The 23,507-nt window shown below is 42.6% G+C and overlaps 1 protein-coding gene across 1 annotated transcript in view; it reads left to right on the top strand.

Annotated features, from left to right (window-relative positions):
• TGFBR3 (transforming growth factor beta receptor 3) overlaps positions 1-23,507 on the top strand; it is a 110,799-nt gene that overhangs the window by 35,707 nt on the left and 51,585 nt on the right. Inside the window, exon 2 of the mRNA XM_065888645.1 lies at positions 3,077-3,214. Coding sequence (XP_065744717.1) covers positions 3,077-3,214 — 138 coding nt within the window. The remainder of the gene's footprint in view (positions 1-3,076; positions 3,215-23,507) is intronic.

Below are 23,507 nucleotides of genomic sequence, written 5' to 3'. Positions count from 1 at the left end.
ACATAGGGTTGAGAGTCAACTCTTTAAACTATTGTTTGGATTTCCAAGTTGGAAATTACTGAATACTATTTGTATCACTTCTCCATGGGCTATTTCTTTGCTACAGTCTGTCTCACCTCTGGTCTTCAGACCATGATCACTGGACAGTTTACCCAGGGGGAGAAAACTTTAGCAGAATGCTCTTACCTTTGTAACTATAGTCTATCCTGATCTGTAATTGGTTCTAAAGAGGATTTTCTTTATTTTTTACTTCTTTTTCTTCCTCTTCTTCTCTTCTTCCCCACCCCCCCCCCCCACCCCTTCTTCTGTTTTTCACTCTGAGAGAAATTAGGCACCCTAGCCAGGAATTCTTTAAGAGCTGTTACGGGTATGTTCTCCCCACATTTCTGAGAGCTTTTCTACCTTCGTTCTTTTGTTGGTTGTTTTTGGTTGTCCTCTAGTTTCCCTTCAGTAAGATTTATTCAAGTGGAGGAAGGTTGCTGAGGGATTAGGTGAGCAGGTGCTTGGAGGACTCTCTGTTCCTGCCAAATGATCTTTTAAAAAAAGTATTGAGTATTTTTCTTTTAATTTCCCAATCGTCGTGTCAATTCTTCTTTGCCAAATGGTTTTTGGGGCTTTGCCTGGGCCCCATGTGCCAGAGTCGGGGATTCATCTTGGCCAGACACTGCCACATATTGAAGAGGGAACCGATTCCAGGAAAGCTCAGAGAGCCATGGCTCCTAGAAATCTTTCCTTGATGGTATGAGCCAGGCCTCAACACTTTTGACCATCTGGAAAATTTTGGACTTGAGCACCAATATGTGTCTCATACATATTTTTCTTTTCATTTCCTAAGGTTTTTTTAAAAAAATTCTTGTTCATTTGAGATATATATTTATTACTATTTTATCTGTGAGCTCCAAGAAGAATCATATGCCTGAGGGCTGCAAAGAAAATCATCCAAAACAGAGTTGATGTGCCCTCTGTGGGTATACATTGCTCTTCTTGTGCTCAATAAACAGTTTTGGAATGAATAAATCTGGAAACTTTTCACATACTATAAGTGACAGAGTGTTTCTTTGCAATTTTCAAGTACTCTTGGACAAGTAATGATTTCATCTCTCCTTTCTTCACTCTCCAGAGTGTGTGCTTTCTGTAGTGTGCCTCTCTCTGTCTAGTTAATGCTGCAGTATGAATCTCTGCCCCTGCTCTGTTTCTACAGCCTCTCCTGTTTATAGTGGCGATCAGTCTCATTACTTCTAGATGTGGACAGCATCTCCAAAATGCTGTGAGGTAGATTCTGTACAATAAAAGAACATGTTAATTTGCTGTAGCTGACATCAAATTGTTCATTAGTACTCTGCTTTTAGTGCTATGCTTATGCCAGTATTAAAATGACTCCTAGCTCATGACAGTTGGAGTCTCGCTCATGTATCTTTTCACTTTTTGGTAAATTAGCTAACTAAATTCCTTTGAGCCTATTAATCAGATTTTAAAAAAGCTTCTTAGGTAACATAAATTTATGAATTTGTTGTGATAAGTCCATCATTAAAAAATTATCTACTCTATATCAAGCAGAGCATTAAACGTAAGACGTATCTTTGCCTACTGAGTATTTGCAGTGTATTTTGAAAATTAAGACACATACACTCAGTAGCAAGTGAATGAGATGCTATTATATACCACAGTGCTAATTATTCATAGAATAAAGTACTCTTGTGGCCTTGAAAAGTAGAGACAAACATCCAGTTGGCATTTACTGAGTGCCTATCGTGCGCTAAGGCGTGGATATAGAAAGTTAAGTTTAGTGCCTTATTATCAGTGACTTGAGAGTACCCTGTAGTAAGTGACACTGGTGTCATAAGCAGTCTCTACAATGAAAGGCAGAGATACATTGAGATCAGAGTGAGTCAGCAGCCACTGGGAAGATATCAAGTAAAGTATTCCAGCTTTGAGTGCTCTACCCCTGATAACTGTATAGATTCAGATCATAGACCTAGACCATTTAATCCTCATAAGGATTATGGCTGAGATGTACGATTACTCCCAGTGTATCAGTCAGTCTGTGTCTTTTTAGCTAAAGTCCTTTCTTGTTCTTTCCCTCTCTTATCACTCTGTGGTGCTCTTTGGGGAGTTCAGTTTGTTTAAATACGTGATTCTTGGGTCTTGCCTCACCCCTCTGTACAGAAAGCCAGTGTGAGACATGCTGATATGAAAGCATCTGTTCAGTATTTCTTTATTCATCCTATTGCTTTTCTGCGTTTGTGTTGACTGATCTTGGGTGATGTGCTCTGGGAGGGTGTTGCTGAACCCACTGTGTCCAGATATCCTCACAGGTGCTTTTGGATGATGCTAATGATGACAATGTAACCTCCAGTAGTCCTTGATCTGCTATCAAAACTGGCCACAGTTTTCCTATGCAGACTCCTGGTTTTCTTCCCCGTTTTTTTCTTTTTTTGGATTGGGACTGTGTACAATTAGTTTTTATTCTGTGTGTTCTCTATGCTTCATTTCTTTGGAAAATCCCTTCGAGCTAATAGCTGGGATGATGAAAGCACTGGCAGCTCCCCTTGGCAGCCCCTTTCCCTTGCTTTCGGCACTTTTCTTTGGCAGAACTCACTTAACTTTATAGAGGGAGGTTGGAGTTTACCTGGAAGAGAACAAAGTCATTTCTTTGGTGATCCAGAGGGATGACATGCCCCCAGGTGATTGATTCTGTACTCCAAGTTTGAACTTGGTCATTTGACTTGAAGGATAAGGTAGTCCCTAGGGAAGGTAACCTTTATTTTGCCTTTGCCAACTTTGAAAAAAAAGAAGTGTTCTGTTTATTTGTATTCTGCCATTACTAGGAGCTGATTCATGTTTTGGTTGAGATTAATGTGGGTTGAACCACACGATATAGCTATGTTTTGTAGTTAAAAAATGATCAAATATTGGCAGTATCATCTAGTTCAACCTAATATATCGAATCCACAGAATCTGAACTAGCTTATAGCTTGTTTCTGTTAATGGTGAGCTGTGAAAAAGAATTCCAGATTCTGTGCTAAGTGATTTTAATGGAAAGCCAGTGCTAAGACTTCTCTTTGTTTCTTCCTAGGTCACTCTGCACCTGAATCCCATCTCCTCAGTCTACATTCACCACAAGCCTGTCGTGTTCCTGCTCAACTCCCCACAGCCCCTGGTTTGGCATCTGAAGACAGAGAGACTTGCAATTGGCATCTCCAGACTTTTCTTGGTAAGTGTTTGAAACCCTCCCAAAGTGATCCTTAGCATAAGGATATAATGACCCTAAAATTTTGCAAGGCTTTTTAAAAGGCTTATTTCATTGAAATAATACCAGAGTCCACAGTGTATTAAATTTGGATTTTGCTGTTAGTGATATTTGGATGGCATCGATAGGCATTCACAGAAAACAGATACCATTCACATGCCCTCTTCTGTGGATGGAGAGTCCGGTCTCTCTTGCACGAGAGAGCAGGATCTGCAGTCCTTCTTTGTGTGGACTGAGCTTTGGTCTCAGCTCTGAGACCGCCTCCCCACGCTCCCCATAGTACCAGGAGCAATGTAAATATCGTAAGTAGCCATTAGGTGTGTGGTCTCTGACCGCAAAATAAATATGCACAAACCCATTTTCTTTGTGTATAACACAGGCCTAATTTCTGATATGAGGATCTGTTTGTTGAGAAAGTAACACAGTGAGCTCCAAAATGAAAACATTTGTATTTTATAAAAAAGCTGGAACCCAGCTCTTGTGGAAGGATCCAAATATTACCTACTATTTGTAAATCATGTCCTTTTGAGTTTGCCAGAACATTCAAGTTTGCTAGTTGTGGAGAAATTGATGGGTTGTTTGGATAGAATATTTGGGGTATGATATCATGTCTGATGATGAGCAACACTGCACTTCACAGTGATAACTCACATTGTCTATTGCTAGAGCTATGTGCTGATGTCCTAAACTACAGAGCCTTGGACTCTTAAACCTCTCTTGCCTACAAGTAATCAAAACAAGAAGAGGCCTCAGTTAATAGTCTTCGTCTTGCACAATGAATACATTTTGCCTAATTAATGATTCTTAATTCAGTTCTGTAGTTTCTTGTCACTTGTATTTGAAGAGTACTTTTAACTCAAAGGTCCCCATTGAATAAGGTAAGAATCCATAGTCAATACAGTTAAAAAGTAGATAAATAAATGAGTAAAAAGGAGAGAAGGGAAAGCTCCTCTTTATAGAAGAATACCAATCGATTGATATAGAAGGAATGATGGAGTTAGAAAATCATCAATTGGTAACCATCACAGTAAAAGTTGATTAGGCAAGAGTCATCAACAGATATTAGATCTAGTGGTGGTGGAGGGAGTTTGAGGAACAGTATATTTACATGGTCTTAAATTAGTTATTATTCTAGCCAAAAATGCATATAATCTGAGTCTAATCATAAGGAAACACTGGAGAAAACTAAATTGGGTGACATTCAATAAAATAACTTGGCTCGTACTCTACAAAAATGTTACTCATGAAAGACAAAGAAAGACTGGGGAGCCATTCCAGATTGAAGGAGGCTAAAAAGACACATGTGATCCCTGGGTAGGGAGTGGCACCCTTGCTATAAAGGACATTAGAGGGACAATAGGAGAAATTGGAATTGAGCCTATAGATTAAAGTATCAATGTTATATTTCATAGATTTAATAATTGTACTTTTCTTATATAAGAGAATATCCTTCTTAGGAAACATAATACACTTAAGCATTAAGGGTTAAAGGGCCAAATAATTCAGAAAAAAAATTAATGTGTAGATAGAATAATAAAGCAAATATGGCAAGGTGTTGAAAACTGGGGAATCTAGTTAAAGAGTGTACATGAGTCTTTGTACTATATTTGCAACTTTGTAAATGTGAATTATTTTCAAAATAAAACTTTTTTAAACTCAAAAGTACATTTACAAGATAAGAGTTACTAATAAATTATAGCCTTTTCTGAGAATTGAAACTCTCATTACTTCTAAATTTAAAAGTCCAAATTAGCTGTTACTACTATTATCAGCACATTTATTTATTAGCACTTAGTACATTCCAGGTATTACATAAGTGCTCTAATACTTTATCTTATTTAATTCTCATAATGACCCTGTGATGATTTACTCCATTTTCCAGATGCATTCACAGATGAGGAGCTAAGATTTAGAGAGGTTAAGTAGTGACCCAAATCACTTGGCTAATTACTGGCAGAGTTGAGACTCAAACCCATATAGGACTTAACTCTACAAGCTCTTATGCTAAACTGGCTCCCTTCATACTTATAAGCATTGTCAGTCTCCTGTAATTAAAGGCATTTGTGATAGCAAGACTAAGGGCCGTGATTATAAAGTCATATGCTCATTTAGCCCTTATCGTGCAGAGCTGCACCGTCCAATACTGTAGGTACTAGCTGTGTGTAGCTATTCAAATTTAAATTAAGTAAAATCAGAGGACTTCCCTGGTGGTCCAGTGGGTAAGACTCCACATTCCCAATACAGGGGGCCCGGGTTACATTCCTGGTCGGGGTACTAGATCCCACATGCATGCCACAACTATCAGTCCCCATGCCGCAACTAAAGATCCTGCATGCTGCCACTAAACATGCTGCAATGAAGATCCCGTGTGCCACAACTAAGACCCAGCACAGCCTAAGTAAATAAATATTTTAAAAAAATGTTAATTAACTAAAATCAGAAATACAATTCCTTAAGCACACTAGCCATTTCAGGAGCTCGATAGCTATGAGAGGCTAGTGGCTACCATATTGGGCCGGTTATAGAGAGGTTATGAGCAAAGGCTTTGCTTACCCTGGTTTGAATCCAGGCAGAACCTGGGGAAAGTATTTAGTTTCTCTAAGCCTGACTTTCCTCAGTTGTAATATGGGAATGATAATAGTCCCTACATCATGAGGTTGTTTTCTTGATTAAGTGAGATTACATGTAACACGTTTAGTATGGGACCTGGCACTGATAATTTCATAAACATCACCTACCATTTTTGTTGCCATTTATTATTAGTCATAGTAAAGAACACTTGGGAAGGACGTTGAATTTACATTTCTAATTATGAAATGTCTAGCTTGGCCGGCCCCAGATTGAAAGGAGTTCCCATTTCTCTGGGCTGTAGGTCCAGATGAAAAGTGTGGACCACATATATCATAGTTGTACTGATCACTTTCTAGATTCTTTCTTCAAACTGCCTCTCTGTGACTTTTAAGGGAAAGTATCTTACTCCTAGTTATTATTTATTTGCTTTAATTTTGTTTAATATCTGTAAGAACTGCTTCTTGGCCATCAGCTTAAGACGCACTAACAATGAACCACAGGAGACGGTTTTAGTAAACAATTGAACATCAACCCTATTTGGAGTTTATCCCATGTAAGGAGATTGTAGATCAAGTGATAAATCTCAAATTACCAACACAAGGGAGGCAGCACTGGGAGAAGTCGAGGATTTAAATTGTGGGACACATGAACTCTGCCTTGCTGTCCAGCAGCCTTCTTTAGGGAACATGGTTTTCTCTATCTGCACATTTCCTCATGGCCTGGAAGAGATAATGGAGCATCTGTTGTTCATTCAGGTTCTCACATAGTTAGACGACGAGTGATACAAGTTCTCTCACAAGCTGGGCAGCTCTCCCTAACAGAGACTGTGCTGAAAGAAAGGAGGCAAAGCAAGCTCTTCCCTTGCTCTCTGTAACCTGAAATGAATGACTTGACAACCATTGCAGCAGAGGGATCTAGATAGAAAATCAGTGGTGTGTTTCATTTATCCATTTATTGTAGTTAAGAGTTGAAGGTTAGGGATAAGATAACTAAATTCTTTTACATAAAGTGTTTCATCCAAACACTTCGGAAGGCCTATGGAATCTTTGGAAACTGAGGCTTAGCCATTTCTATCAGTGTCTTTTCCAAAGTTACCTGGAGAGCTTAAGGGAGCTGAGGAGAGAGGGTGGGTCCCTTGACTGTCAGTCGAAGATGTGTATGTCCTTGCTTCCTCCTTTATATATTGCTGAAGGATTTGCATTACTGTCGTAAAGCTGTCTTTACTTTCTGTGTAGAGTTACAATACTTTAACAGTTATTTAAAAAATTTAAAAAAAATTTTTGGCTGTGCCACGCAACTTGTGGGATCTTAGTTCCCCAACCAGGGATTGAACCCGCACCCTCAGCAGTGAAAGCATGGAGTCTTAACCACTGGACCACCAGGGAATTCCCAACAGTTATGCTAATTATTTTTAAGTAGGGTTGTGAGAAAAGTTCAAGTAATGGCATCTACTCATCTATCATGGTGAACCTTTTAAGTTGTCATGTCTGCATTATTGTAACTGCCCAATTTAAAAAAGGAAACCTTTCATAATTAGTTAGCAGGACCTTGTGTTACTCAAAATGTCTCAGCCACCCACGAGGGTGACTGAAAACATATTTTAATACCGTCTAAAAAAGTATCTGTTTTCTACTGTCAAATCTTTTTAGTCCTTCTCTTGATTCCACAGTGCAGGCAAGAGGGAGTGTGTCAGGTAGGGAGAAAGTGGGACTGAGTTCCCTCTGCAAGTGCAGTTCCTTTATCTGGTTGTTCTGGTTACCCAGGAAATGGGAATGGATGAGAGTGGTTATCTCAGGCTGAGTGTGAAGTAGTAGATCTTTGAGTATGTCACACACATACACATACACAGGCGCGTGTGCACGCAGTGGAGTTCTCACAGCCTCATAGGTTTTCTTTTGCAGGGTGTAGGGATAGCCCAGAGAAAATCGGGCAGGTTAGAGTTATGCTTCAGAGCAATCAGAAGTAAAAATAATCCTACTCTCTCAGTCTGTCATGTTGAAACTACAAGTAAAATTCTCTTAGAAGGATCATCTAAGCTTATTTTTATTTATGCAATTATTTCTGCATCAAAGAAGAAGTATGGTAGCTCAACTGTGTAATCGATGTCTGAACTTTTAACTTGAGGTTGCTAAAAAAAAGATCGGGAAGAGCCACAGTACCAGATTGTCTTTAAAAACAGGCTACAATTTGAATAGACGTTTCTCCAAAGAAATAACGCAAATGGCCAATAAACACATGAAAAGATGCTCAGAATCGTTAGTCATTAGGAAAATGCAAATTTAAAACCACAATGAGAATCCACTTCACACCCACTAGATGGCTATAATTAAAAAGGCAGATAAGAACAAGTGGTGTTGGGGATATAGGGGAATTGGAACTCTCGTACGTTGCTGGTGGGAAGGTAAAATGGGGCTTTGGAAAACATATGTCCATAGAAAAACTCGTCCACAAATGTTCATAACAGCATTATTCATAATAATAAAAAAGTGCAAACAACCTAAATGTCCATCAACTGATGAATGGATAAAAAAGTGGTATATCCATACAATAGAATATTATTTGGCCGTTAAAAGGAATGAAGCACTGATACATACCGAACATGGACGGACCTTGGAAACATAAATAAAAGAAGCCAGGTGCAAAAGGCCACATAGTGTATGATTCCATTTGTATGAAATTTCCAAAACAGGCAAATCCATAGAGATGGAAAGTAGATCAGTAGTTGGCAAAGGATAGTGGGAGGGGAAGATGGGGAATGACTATGAACGGTATGAAGTTTCTTTGGGTGGGGGCGGGGGGGGGGGTGATAAAAATTTTGTGAAATTAGGTAGTGGTGATTCTTGCCACAATTGTGAATACACTAAAAACACTGAATTGTACAGTTTAAAAGGAGGAATATTATGATGTCTCAATAAAGTGAATTATAAGGATGAATTCTAATATATAATCATGTTTATGTAGTTTAGGTAATAGAATTATAATAAGGTTGAATTATATCTCAATAAAGCTGTTAGAAAAAAAACTTGAGGCAGCACTCTTTTCAAAAGTGATGTTGTAAAATCAGTGAACCAAACTTTAAAATCATTTTACTTTATTCCATGATTTTTATTGAAAAAAATCTTGCTTTATTTGTATTACAAACCTAAGCGCTCTCTCCTAAAAGGTCTACAGACTTAGAACCCTGGGACAAGCAGAAATTCTCTAGATGAGACCCTAATGCCTGGCTTCTAATAACATGAAATGTCTAATCCAGGGGCCTTTGCAGCCCTTTGACATCGGGCTGTTGCTTTGCATGCTCGTGAGGGGAAAAATGTATTTTAAGATTAGGAAAGTCTCAAGAAATAAGCGGCAACTTCTTCCAACCTCATTCACTGTTGGGATTACAGTACTATGATTTATTTTTCCCAGCCATTTATCAGTAAAATCAGGAAAGAAATGCATGTAAATGTGTGTGTGTTTGAATGAAGGTGGGGAGTTGAAGGGGATATTGGTCTTCGAGGTAGAGTTTCCAATATTTGGGGCATATTTATACTAAAAAGTTATTCATTGTTTATCTGAAATTCAGATTTAACTGGGTGTCCTGATTTTATCTGGCAGTTCTACCTAGCGGTAACTCAGATTTTTGTTTCTAGTTAACACTCTGGCCTGGGTGTCAGGAGGCCCAATTATTAGTCTTTGGTTCTGCCACTAACCAGTTATATACATCAATCACCAGACAAAATCACTTAACTACTCAAGCCTCAGTTTCCTCATCTCTAAAGTGAGGAGGTGGTACTAGTCAATCTCTGAAGTTCCTCCCAGCTTTCAAACTCTCATTCTTTGATAGTACAACTGCTACATATTACATCCCAGTTTAACTGGAAACAGAAAATGGTAATCTGAACATTGCCTGAACTTCAGCAAATCCAAGTAAATATTAGAGCAGGGCAATTGAAATAAATGAGAGAAACCAAACTCTATGCTCTTGGCTTTGGATTAAAAACAAATAAAAATTTAACCCTAATGAAAAATGTAAATTAATACCAGGAACATGCTTAATATTTAAAACCTTGTTTTGTGTTTTTGAGTGGGGTGGGTGGGTAAAGAAGCTGAGGTTGCCAAAATCGGTTTATTCCTTTCACTTAAACTTGGGGTGGGGGGAAGGTCCAAATATGTTGGGGCTCTGCCACCAAACCACAGGCAGTTCTCTGGTCTGCATTGCAGTTTGGATGACTAACAAGGCTCAGTGAAAAACAAGTGCTATTTGTTTTCCTGTGCCCAGTATTTAACTGGAAATCAGAAGGCGAAATTTCCAATCAGTTGTTAAATAGCCCCAGATGTGCGCTTAGCGCTGCTCTAGGAAGGGACATGCACAGCCTGTACCACAGCGCATGTCCAGAAATTCCTTTTCTGAATCCAAATGATGTGTAACTGGACACTGAGCGTCCAAAAATGCCCTCTGAATAACTCAGACATTCAAGTTTGCTTGTGGAGGAGGGAACTTTTGAAAAATTTCTGTATTCTCTACTGTGTTGCATTTAAAAACCTGGAAATGATTTTTTTTTTTTTTCTTTTTGAACTTCCTCCTTACTCTTGTTTGGCAGTTCTCCCCATGTTTAGAAAAACATGACATTAGCATACCTGGTATGACGGTTTCTGTATCTAGTTGTTCATTCATCCAACACCTAGTTTTCAGTGCCTGCTGGGAACTGTCCTAAGTGTGGAGGCTCCAGAGAGAAATGGGGTGGATTGCCCTGCCCTCAAGGAGCTTGCCGTGGTGTGGGAGGGATGGTTAGGAGACTGGGAAGTACCACCAGTGGATCCTGAAAACTGGAGCAAACAAGAATCTTCTTATTCCAAGTGCAATTAAGGCAGCTCCTTCTGTGAGGCTGACCGGGGGGCAGCCTGTGGTTGAGGGCTCGGGGTTGCAGACCCAAGCACGGCCTTTTGCTCAACCAGAAGTGTCACCCCTGTATATAGGAGTCTGAATATACCATTTTGGATTTTCCAGTGAGGTCTTTCCCCAAACAAATTCTCTCTTAAAGGCAGATTAAATAACTAAATGTTTCAAGATTGGTTCTTCCCTTTTCTTTTTTAAAAATATCTCTTGTGGAATGACTCACTGTGTCCTGTGGGATATTCCAAGTGGTTGTGTACCAGGCATTTTTGTCCCAGAAGCTGCTTATCTCTTGGTTTTGTGGCTTGTCCATAAGAGTCTTAATTATAAGGGGCTTGATCCTCTCATGAACTAGGGTCGGTCAACTACCATATTTCCTAGGAGTGAGTTTCTGGCCCTTTTGTGGTGAGAGAGCTCTTCCTAAATGTCACTGAGGTAATTAGAGCATTGGAAAGAGTCCAGTTTGGGCTGGTAATCCTGGTCCAGAAAGAGTTTTTGAAAGACTTCCTAGGATTTATCCTAACTCGTTATATTAAAGCTGATGAATGTTGTCAGTGAGTGGCCTTAGGAGGTTTGCCTGGGTGTATTCTTCCTGATCAAGACATCCTGTCCTGAAGGGTTCACGCAAGCATGGACTTTTCCTGCCTCTGCTGGACTTGCTTTGTCATGGCTCTGTGGCGAAAGGTTGATGTTTTTTTGTGTAGAGTCCCATGCTGCCCTTTAAGGCTTTACTGTTAAAGGCTGATCTGGTAATCTGATGAATCTGCCCTTCCCAAGCGTTGGGCAATTGTATCAAATGTAACGTCTCTAGTGCCCTTGGTTAATGTGGTGGGCAGCCTCCAGAGAGCTGTTCGGTAGAAAAAGCAAATGTTTTGTTAAGGGAGATGGCAGAATATTTTTTTCATGTCATGGGATGGGGGAAATCTGTCTCCTGGGAAGTTCTAGTGAGGCTGACTTGAAAGTTCATTGGCGTTGCCTTGGTCTTCTCATAAATTGGCAGACAGTGAGGCCCTTGGTAAGCGCTCCCCACAGGTAGCTGACATTCCTTGTCTCTGAAAAGGACTGCAGGATGGCCTGACTCCTTCCCAGGGAGAGTCGTTGAGTTTATTCGAGGCAACCCAGTTCTGGCATTTCAGGCCTCCATCATCCAGCTCTCTGGCTTGGAAGCAGATTTCTTCAGGGGAGGAAGAAGCCCCTTTAGTCTTCCTATTTCTTTGTCCAGAGTAGAATTTATATCTCAGGATCTGCCTTTGCCCTTGATCCTTATACCCTGTCCCCAGATGGCCTAGGGTCTGTGTTGCAAACTTTTTTTTTTTTTTTTTTTTTTTTTCGGTACGCGGGCCTCTCACTGTTGTGGCCTCTCCCGTTGCGGAGCACAGGCTCCGGACGCGCAGGCTCAGCGGCCATGGCTCACGGGCCCAGCCGCTCTGCGGCATGTGGGATCTTCTCGGACCGGGGCATGAACCCGTGTCCCCTACATCGGCAGGCAGACTCTCAACCACTGCGCCACCAGGGAAGCCCTGTTGCAACCTTTTAATGCCCCTGGACCAAGGAGTCATCACTGGTTTGCTTCCTTCTGCCTTGTCCTTTTTGGGTGGTGAATGACATAGCTGCGATACTAGGAAGCAGGTTGTACCTGGAAGTCAGGGGCTGATCCATCTGCCATCTCTGGCAAAAGCCCACAGTGGCTACTGCCCATTTGATCTCTAATTTTCATAACAAACCTATGAAGTAAGTACTCTTATTATCCTCATTTTAAGATGAGGAAACTGACACAGTGAGAGGTTGAGTTAACTTGTGCACGGTCACACAATGAGTGGTGGCTATAACCTGTGTAAAGTGCTTAGAATAGTGCCTGGCACAAAGTAAGTGCTCAATAAAAATTAGCAAAAATAATAATAAAAAATCTTTTTTTTTTTTTTAATGATGGGGATTAGTAGTTTGGGCTAGACTCCCCCTACTTTCTCCCTTTACATCACATATCCCAGATTTTGACACTGGGATTGAATGAAGTTATACTTTGAATGGGAGTAATAGGTGAGGCAGGGATATTAGATATTTTTAAAATAAATTTATTTATTATTTATTTTTGGCTACATTGGGTCTTCGTTGCTGCGTGCAGGCTTTCTCTAGTTGCGGCAAGTGGGGGCTACTCTCCGTTGTGGTGCACGGGCTTCTCATTGCAGTGGCTTCTCTTCTTGCGGAGCACAGGCTCTAGGCATGCAGGCTTCAGCAGTTGCAGCATGCGGGCTCAGTAGTTGTGGCTCACGGGCTCTAGGGCGCAGGCTCAGTACTTGTGGCACACAGGCTTAGTTGCTCTGGGTCATGTGGGATCTTCCCAGGCCAGGGATCTAACCCGTGTCCCCTGCATTGGCAGGTGGATTCTTAACCACTGTGCCACCAGGAAAGTCCAGGATACTCGATTTTAATTACCCACTGTCATCTGGTCCAGGGCTCTCCTTTGCAGAGGAAGATATCTAAGATAAATGATTTTCCCCAAGACCTAGATGTGAGAGGTGGTCCTGACCACATCTGACTGTACATAACAACAGTATTCCTAGACACCATGTGAAGCTTCTGAGGTAGTGCTACAGTTGCTCTACCAATAGCTGGAAGTGAGCTATAGTGGCTGCTGCCCTAAAAGTAGCAAAGCATTCTAAAAGTGATTAAACCCCCCAAGTGTTTTGAGCCCCTCTTTCCCTGTTTCTTTTCCTCCTTTGCTTGGAGCCCTTGCCACTATCCCTCAGTCACAGATAGTGCAAGGAAGGTAGTTGGGTGACCCTTCTGAGGGATGTCATTCAGGTAAGGATTTAAAAACTGCTTCTTGGCTGCTTTCCCAGTAATATTGTGTCCCTGGGCTCCTCTGGTTGTCCTGTCTCTGGATCAGCTCTACCAGGATGCCCTGCTTTAATATCTGCATCTGTTCTTAGCCCTCTGGGGATCATTTCTTCATCGCTGTTAAACGTGTTCAGTTCAGCCTTCTGGCTTTGGCATAGGAGATCACTGTAGTCGTCTTCAGAGACTGTGGAATGTAGACTGAAAAATGGGGGTGGGCACAAATACACGGCCTGCCTTTGGTTGAAAGCTACGCTTAGGAAGTTCAAGAGGGCTCCAAACAGTCGTTTTGGGTTGGAGGCCCCACCTTCATCTTGCCCCACAAGGAAATGTCCTTTAGAACCCTTTTCCCCCAAAGTGTTCTTAGATCTGTGGTTTCTGGGCTAGAATATGCAGCTCCATTTCTCTTGGGGCCTATATCAGCCATTCACAGAAGCCGTCAGTCAGGGGTTATCCAGAAAAAGGGGACCAGCTGTGGGTATATACGGGGAGAGGTTTATTGCAGGAAATCAGCTTATGACACTGTTGGGACAGGCAAGGTAAGTCAGAAACCTGTAGGGCCAGTAGTCAGGAAGGGCAGCCAGAACTCTCTGGCAGGAGCCAAAGCTGCTGTCTACAGGTGGGATTTCTTCTTCCTCAGGGAAGCCTCAGCTCTGCTCGTAAGGCCTTTCAACCGATGGATCAGGCCCACACAGATTATCTAAGATAATCTCCCTTACCTAGAGCCACCTGATTGTGGAGTTTAATTATATCTACAAAATACTTTCACAGCAACAACTAGATTAGTGTTTGATTGGATAATTGGAGACTATAGCCAAGCCAAATTGACATATAAAACTGAACGTCACAGAAGCACTAATATTTAAAATTTTTACAGCCTCAGGTTCTCGTCATGCTCTATCTACTATAGTCTCTATTCGATCATTTTCGGATTCTTTGGCAGTTTTTCTTGCTGTTGTTGTTTAGCAGATCTCTCTTCTTCCAGCCAAGCAATTTTTTGCTTCCATAACAGTCACTACGATTTTCTGTCTGCACCTTCCATTCCCTTTCTCCTCCACTTTCACCAGCATAGCTCCTCCAGCTTCTGGGGAAGGTGGCGGGGAGAGAGAGAAGGAAGGAAACAACCTGACGGGGAAACTGTGCAAGAGGCAGAGAAGGCACAGCCCCCTGCTCTGCCTTACTGCTTTCCCCTGTCACTCTTGTAAAAGCCTGGGTTTGTATTGCATAGCTTTTGGAGTCCTGCAGATGCAGTTTGAATGTGCACCTTGCTAAAATTATGTAATCTGGGGCTTTACCTAACCTCTCAGGAGAAACTCTGACAACAGTTTCTTCAGTTGTCAGATGTGAGGATTCAGAATCTATGAAACATGCACTAAGTGATCAGTAAGCGCCTCTGGGACTTTCTCTCCCAGTGTTCTGTTAATCCAGGGTCCAGGGGGCTCCTGTCTACCCTACTCTACTGATTTCTTGAGCTTAGTAGCAACTACTTCATGCAGGTGGAGTAGAAAGAGCTCTGGAGTGAGAAACGAGGTATTTGGTTCTTTTGTCAATCCTGCTTTTTACCAACTCTGTGCCTCAGGCAGATTCTTTAGCTTCTTTGAGCCTCGATTTCCTTGTCTGCAAAACTGAACTTAGATTTTCAGTCTTGATGAAGAGGAACTCTGTAAAGGGAATTCTAGGTACCTATTTGGAGCCAACTGTTTGTAAAATCCAGTTTGTGCCCTTGAACCTGGGTCGGCAGATTGGATGTAACTTAAAAGAAAAATAGAAGAAAGAATCCTTCTTGGTGAGGGATTTCCCAGAAGCACACTTGGAGGGCCACAATAGATTGAGGATCATGGCAAGTACTGGTAAGGATGCCAACATTTTATTGTTGTTTCCTGAAAAACACCCTTTAGATGATAAATACACTTTAAGTTTTGGGTCAACTCCTTCTAACATCATGCTGCATTGGAAGATGGGAAAGAATAAATTTAAGAGTCTTAAGAGATGATTTTGTAAGGTCGTTGAGGATCCCTGTGTGGCCTGGGGCTCTACTTTGGAAAACTCTATATTATAAAGCAGCTTATGCTTCATTAATTTGGTAACCTGTGGGGACTGAGTTCATCTTTCAGATGCAGTGAGTTATTTTGCTTGTCTTTGTGTATATATGTATTCACATATACTATCGTTCTCGTAACATTTCCATGGGAGATTAGAGTATTGCTTTTGTACTGGCTCACGTTCAAGTTTGTGCGTGTTTCTATTTGGAGGGTAGCATCTCAGAGCTTTCCTCTTGGATGTGTGTAAACATGTAGGGCATTAAGAACAGAAGGTACTTTCAATCCTTTATTCCTTATATTTGAACAGGAATAAAAATTAAAAGCAGAGGATGATCATCATGAATGTTTTGAGAAAAATTGTTGAATATATTTTAATTCATTTTATTGGACAGAGTAATATGGTTGTGGATACAAAATTAAAACATCAAAGAATTTTTTTTTCATCCAAGAATTTTTAAATGGATTTGTGTTTCTTGAGTACACTACTGGCAGAGACCACAATCACATGGCTCATGAATATGTAGCTTTGCAAATGATGACTGTAGGTTCATGGGCATGGAAGTTATTATTTCTTTAAAACAAACTTTGAAAAAAACATTGAGTCATGATATATGGTTAGTAGAAAAACATGTTTCAGATCCCATTTCATATCACGAGACTTTGGAGGAACCAGGCAAGCACAGTCCTCCCAGGAATTGGGGTAGGGAGAACGTGTGATTTTCCTCTTTCAGAATGTAGGGTCCCATCCTCATTTGGGAGGTAAATATTTCAAGACTGTTCCAGCACTTTATGTAAGTTTGTTTTTGCTGGACTTGGTGCACAAAATACATCAAAGCATAATCTCCTCAATGCCTTTCTGTGTGGGCACTGTTACGAGTTCTCAGGCCACTCTGCATAGATCCTACTTATACATAAACCTAAGCTCTAGAGAAATGCCTATTCTACTTTACCATAAGTCTTTTCTCCCCCGAGAATTGAACTAGCAAATTCTTGGCATGGCAGGTGTTTCTGAAATGCCCATGTGGTTTTCTTTGCTTTATTTGTTTTCCTTGTTTTGCTCTTCCTGTTCTCCTAAGCAGGCATCTCCAGAAAGAGATGTGTCAGTGCAAGAGTCAAGAAAAAGGAATAGGAATAGTAAAGGTTGGGGGTAGGGCAGGACAGAAGAGGGAGAGGAGCTGATCCTGACTGTGCAAGTGTTGAACTTTCAGCAATGCCAAAGTCATGTAAATGTGCGAAGTTGCGTGTGCGAGTTAAAGCAGCCTCACGGAGCTGTAACCTGAATAGCAGGCGCTCACCCAAGCGATAACTCAGGCTCTAAATGGACCACAGCCCAGCTATTGGGTGTGCACGCGTGCATGCGTGTGGGGGGGGGGGGGGAGGGGGAGAGAGAGAGAGAGAGCTTGATTCCTGGAACAGATTTTCCTCTGAGATTTCAGCAAGCATTTCTTTATCATTGGGGAGCTATGGCTCCTCTTTTCACAGGGCCCATTTCTATCTTTTTAGATATAGAAGAAGATGACTCCAAAAATGACTTGGCTTTACTCTCACCCTCTTAGCTTTTTTTTTTAACCAGTGCAGGGGAGAAAATTCTTGCTTGTTCTCCAAGTAATCCTCTTCACGCTTTACAAAGATTGGAGTTTACATAATATTTTTATCTATGGCAGAGCAGTGATCCTCGAGTATGCCTGGGAATCATGGGATAGTGGGCAGAGGATTATAATGCAGTTGCCTGACCCTACATTCCCACCCCACCCTGGAACCTGCATTTTAACATACTTTTGTCTGTGATACACTGATCTGAGGATCACACTTCAGGAAGCAGTGAGATTTCTTCTTAACACTGGTTTTACTACGGCTTCAAAATCTGGTGTGTATTTTACAGTTATGACACAGGTCAATTTAACTAGCAACATTTGAAGCTCTCAATGGCCAGTGGCTACTTTACTGGGCAGCCATAGAGCCAGGAGAGCCTGCCCTGAGCCCCTGGCAGGCACATGAGTGACCATGGCACTCATTCCCCTTTCTTCACTGCTCCTGAGTATGGCCTCAGAATTCTTCCCAGCACAGAACTTTAGGTAGCCACTGCCAATTAATGGGACCTCAGGGTTCATTCATTCATTTAACACTTATTGAGTGTCTTTTCTATACCCAACACTGTGCTTGGGATATGCCCATAAACAAAGCAGGCTAAAATCCCAGCCTCTGAAGGAGCTTACATTCTAGTGGGAGGAGATGGGCTATAAGCATAATATATAAGTAAATTACACGGTAGTTTAGAAGCTGGCTATATTATACTCTAATCTAGAAATAAGAACATGTAAAGCAGGTATGAGGGAGTCAGAGTGCTAGAGTGGGGGCTGCCGGGTGGTTGGATTGTAATTTTAAATAGGCTCCATCGAGAAGGTAACATGTGAGTGCACATGAAGGAGATGAGGGGAAACTTCAGAGGAAACTCAGTTGCCACCCGTGCAATTACGTGCGGCCTGCATTTTCATCTGGGAGCGTGGACGAGGCCGGAGGAGGTGGGTAGGACTAGGTGAGGCCTTACAATATGACATTATCCTCAGCAGAGATTCTCTCTCCCTCCTCACTAAAGACCACACCAGCTTGGGGGAGGCCGCAGAGTGACTGTGAGGCAACCGCCAGGCCTCTGAGTCAGCTGATGTGCTGAGATAAGTGCTAAGACGAAGAGCCTCAGTTCCAGGAAAATGGTGTCTGCACCCATTAGCCGGCATTTGGTTCCCTTCCCTGAGGCTTGGGAGATCAATCTTGAGGCTTCAGTGGGTCTGCTTAGGACTTTAAGAGTTAAAGCTTAAACGCAGGTGTGGAAACAAAAGGGCTGGTTGCCTCTTTTGCTTGTTTCTTGCTCTTTTGGACAAGGTTGTTGAATCTGATCCAGAAAAAATAATAAACTTGGCTCTTGTTGCCTAGCCGTAAGTTCTTGTAATAAAACTCCCAGCACTGGCAGAGAGAGTAATGTTCTGCTTTTTTAAAGAGTCTGGTAGCATAACCAGAATGTAAAATACAAATGCTGTGCGTGGTTTCAGTAGGGAAGAGCAGTCGGGAGAAGGGGTGGCCCAGTGCATTTTGAAGCCTGGGGCTTGTTGGACAGTCAGGTGCTTCACGTTTGCCCCTTCAATGGACGCTTGCTAAGTAAGATTCAGAATTCTCAGGGCTCAGGGCTCTGTTTGTTCCCACAGGAAGATGTTTGTCATGTCAGAGGACTGGGTTTTAATTAGCAAACAGGAGGAAAGTTTAGTGGATTCTGCGGGGAGACATGGAACTACTAAATGATTTGATAATTGGTTTTTAGGTGGAGCTATTAGGTGAAAAATCAAATACTAGCTTTAAAGCGTGGCCGAAAGATCATTTCTGGGCAGTGAGGGAAGTAAGTGTTGTGAAAATGAAGAAATTATGACATAGCCTTTCCTGTAAGTAACACCATTGAACTTTCATTCAACAAGCAATTGCTGAGTCCCTGCTTTGTGCCCAGCACCTTGCCAGGCCAGGAGATTCAGAATGAACTAGGCACTCTCTTGGCCTTCAAGTGCTTGTCAAGTGGGGTGGCAGGTTTGCTGGTAGATAGTAGCAGTTCACGCGAGAGAAGGGCTGGGCTAGTGGTGTGCACAAGGCACGGAGGGTAGCTCCATCCTGAGGAAAGAAAGGGAGTTGGGAGGTTTTACAGAGAAAGTGGAAACCTGTGGAGGACAGGAGCAGTTACCCGGTGAGCAAGCCAGGTGGGGAACAGGCTGTAAAAAGACCCAGGAGATGTGAAGCAGCATGACGTGTTCTGCCATTGGGAGTGGTTCCATATGGCAAGTACTTGGGGGAGTGGGGGGAAGTGCGGCAGGCAGAGGCCCTCTCTGGTCCCGTGCCAGTTCAGATGCTTAGATGCTCTCCTGCCTCATCATGTGTTTACTTTGTAGAAAGATCGCCTTGGTCACAGTATGGGTGAGGGATGGAGAGAGACAGGATTGGCAGCTTGGACAGCAGGAGGTTACTGTAATGGTTGAGATACTAGGTTGGTTGAGACATAAGGGCCGGAAGTGTGGTGGTAGCAGCACAAGGACCTACAAATAAGGTGGAAGATGGGGGAGGGAATGAATTGCCTTGGAAAGTTTCTGCCACTTTATCCAAATATAAAACCCTTGCTCTTCAGGGAGATCAGCTCAGTGCTTTGTGACCACCTAGAGGGGTGGGATAGGGAGGGGATATGGGCATCTATGTATACATATAGCTGATTCACTTTGTTATACAGCAGAAGCTAACACACCATTGTAAAGCAATTATACTCCAATAAAGATGTTTTATAAAAAAACAAAAAAACCCCTTGTTCTTTAACACTTTTTTAAAGCAATTCCATATTCAGTCATGTAGTTATTATCCTTGCAATAGTGATTGTAACCACTTCTCCTATTAGAAAAATACTATTTTTCCTTCTATTTCTTGTTTTTTGTTATTCTCTTTATATCTCTGTTCTTCCACAAACTTTAACCCAAGCCGGACTCCAGTAAGAACAGACACCATACCAGGAAGATAAGGCAGGGACTGGAGTGCTGACTGGTATAGGAGTGGTGATACTGACGTGTCATGTCTTTATTTCCAGAGGGCTCTTAACAGGTTCTAGCATGACGTCCTTACAGACGAGATGAGGATAATTCCGTTGGGTTACTCTGTAGTTGGCGAACAACCAGGACAAGTGCTGTTTAATGTGCTTGGGTCAGCGTGGGAGCGTGCCTGTAAGTCACAGACCCCAGCCTTGTCTGGTTCAGCTTCTCAGGGATTTAGATGAATGTGTAGATGGCGCACACACGAAATTTAGAGATTTTTGACAGCTAACAGAATGAGGATTTTTATGTGGTCTCTACAGAGTTGAAATACGGGTCTAAAGAGTTTGATTTATATTACAGAAGTGCTGGTGTAAGGGGAGGATGTAAGGAAAAGTGTAAGGGAAGGACGTAAGGGAAGGTGTAAGGGAAGGATGCAAGGGAAGGATGTAAGGGAAGGTGTAAGGGAAGGTGTAAGGGAAAGTGTAAGGGAAGGATGTAAGGGAAGGATGTACGGGAAAGTGTAAGGGAAGGTGTAAGGGAAGGTGTAAGGGAAGGATGTAAGGGAAGGTGTAAGGGAAGGAGTCTCACGCTGATAAAATAAAGACCTGGGGCTTTAGGTATCATCGTGCCCACCTCAACCTCCACCTCCCTGGTGTGAGCTGCTGTTCTTTCTTCCCTGGATTATTCCAGAAGTCTACTACTGGTCTCCTGCTCCTTGTCTCCCTTCAGTCTAGCCTGGCCCTATTAGCCAGAGTGATCCTGTTAAAACATCTGTTAGATGTTTTCATGAACTCTCAGTGGTGGCCCATCTCACCCAGACTAAACACCACAGTCCTTAGCAACAGTCTGTAAGGTCCCTTTGGACCTACTGGTCTCCTCTGTGATCTCTGACCTCTCCTCCTACTCATCTGCCCCTCACCCCTGTGCTCCAGCCACACCAGCCTCCTTGCTGTCCCTTCCCCACACCAGACCTGTACCCTCACTGCTGCCTCCACCCGAGAACTCTTTCCCTGAGGTCCACGTGCCCGGCTCTTTCATCTCCTTCAGGTCTTCACCTGCTCAGTGACTTTCTCAGTTAGACTTGTCCCATCACAACACTTTATAGTGCCCCCTCCTCTTCTCTCAATTTATGTCATTCCTTCACACCTATTAACATATATTTTCATCGTTTATATTTTGTTCCTCTGACTTCCTTACTAGACTGTAAGCTTCACAAAACAGGAAATTTTGTCTGTTGCCCTCTCCAGTATATCCCCAGCACCTAGAAAGGTGCCTGACACTCAATAAATATTTGTTGGATGTATGGTTAAAGCATAAATTAATGGTTATGAGATAATAGTAGGGTTCAGCTGATATAAAAGCTGATGTGATCTTGGGCCTCATGCAGTGTTCACATAGATATAGAAAGATATTTATTGTAAAGAATTGGCTCACGTGATTATGGAGGCTAGCAAGTTCAAATTCTGCAGAGCCAATGTCCCAGTGTGAGTCCGAAGGGCAGCAGGCTGCTGTAGAACCAGGAAGAGCTGATGCCCAGTTCAAAGGCCGTCAGCAGGAGAATTCTCTCTTACTAAGGGGAAGGGTCTGCCTTTAGTTCTATTTAGGCCTTCGACTGATTGGGTGAGGCCCATACCCATTAGGAAGGGCAATCTGTTTTAGTTAGTCTATTGATCTAAATGTTAATCTCATCCTAAAACACCCTCACAGAAATACTCACAATAATGTTTGACCAAGTATCTGGTACCCTGTAGCCCAGTCACATTGACACCTAAAACTAACCTTCACAGTACTCTCATCAGACCACACCCAAAACCCTAGGTTTTGTTCTGGGCACCACATACCAGAGACTATGCTGATGAAGCTCTGACAACATTGGTGTCTGGGGAGGAGTTGGGGGGAGTTGGGACTGTTGCCCTGAAGAAGTGAAGTCGTGCCTGAGGTTGAGTGATGACTTCAAACATTTGAAGGCTTATCTCATGGAAGAAAGAGGAAGGAATTCTTTGGTCTGGAAGGCCTACCTCAGACAAGTGGATGGAGGGCAAATCTTACAGGTAGAAAGTAGGAAGAGAACTCTTCTGCCTTGGGAGCTACCCAGGTCTTCTTTCTGGAAGGGTTCAGGCAGTGGCCAGCTGTAAGCGGGAGTCCGAAGTGTCCTGTGCTGGTCTGCCCTGGGTGCTGCTTCTTTGACCTTGGGTAGGCCTTTAGCTTCTCGGATGTTTCCTCCTCTCCACCGTGGAAATCAGACTAGCCTACCTCACAGGTCATCCTGAGGATCAGGTGGAAATAACAACACCTTGTAAAACTCGTTGGGGGTTGGGGTCAGAGTGAGAGAACTGGTGGTCAGAAGGGGCACCGACTAACCCCTTGTTGCGGCAGAAAATTTCCACTGACCCGCAGTCAGGGACGCTTCCCTGCCCCTGGCAGCTTTGCTTTCTTCTCACTGGAATGTGCCTGAGGAGTGGCAGTTGACTCCTTTTCCAAATTCCTCAGCCCTGAGTGTATGATCTGTGCTGCTGCTGGCCCTGGGGGAGACGGACGTGCGAAGTGCATGGCGCATGGAGGGAACTTCCCCTTTCGAGGAGTCAGCTACACGGTGGCGTCCCTTTTAATTACTTCAGGATACGTTCCCGAGTTGCTCCCCATTTCTACTCTTATTTACACTGTTCACATTCTTGCCTCTGGAATGCACCAGGGTGATCTAACCCACCTTCCACTCTGAAGAAATGTACTCTCTGCATAACGTATTTATAGCCCAAGTGTTTTATTTTATGGCTGTAACATGAATGAGAAAAAAAGAGCAGAACATCCAGGGATGCTTGCCTAAACATTCAGAACTGTGCTGGCAGTGGGACAAAGGCCTTTGGACTGTTGTGGGTTTTTTCGGTGACAGGCTTAATAAAAATGACTTTTTAGCACAAGTGCTTTTCAGTGAAAAGAAGATTTTACTACAGTGCTTAAGTCAGAAAATCAGATAAACATTGTTTGAAGTTCACTGTTGAGGAGTAGCTAAGCTTCAGAGGATTTATGCATAGGTTGGCATGGTTATCGTTGGCAGGTAGTTGGTTCAGGAGCTTTTTCTTATGCAGGTGATGTCAAAACAAGGTCAGGGCTTCCCTGGTGGCTCAGTGGTTGAGAGTCCACCTGCCGATGCAGGGGACACAGGTTCGTGCCCCAGTCCGGGAAGATCCTACATGCCGTGGAGCGGCTGCACCCATGAGCCATGGCCGCTGAGCCTGTGCGTCCGGAGCCTGTGCTCTGCAACGGGAGAGGCCACAACAGTGAGAGGCCTGCGTACCGCAAAAAAAAAAAAAAACAAAAAAACACAAGTCAAAGCTAAATGGTCCCCACTGGTTTTGCTTATAACTGGCATTGGGACATGTAGC

This window comes from Phocoena phocoena, chromosome 1 (assembly GCF_963924675.1).
Source record: "Phocoena phocoena chromosome 1, mPhoPho1.1, whole genome shotgun sequence".
Taxonomy (NCBI): domain Eukaryota; kingdom Metazoa; phylum Chordata; class Mammalia; order Artiodactyla; family Phocoenidae; genus Phocoena; species Phocoena phocoena.
Note: the sequence above shows the minus strand (reverse complement) of the source record. Positions and strands in the feature narration are given on the sequence as shown.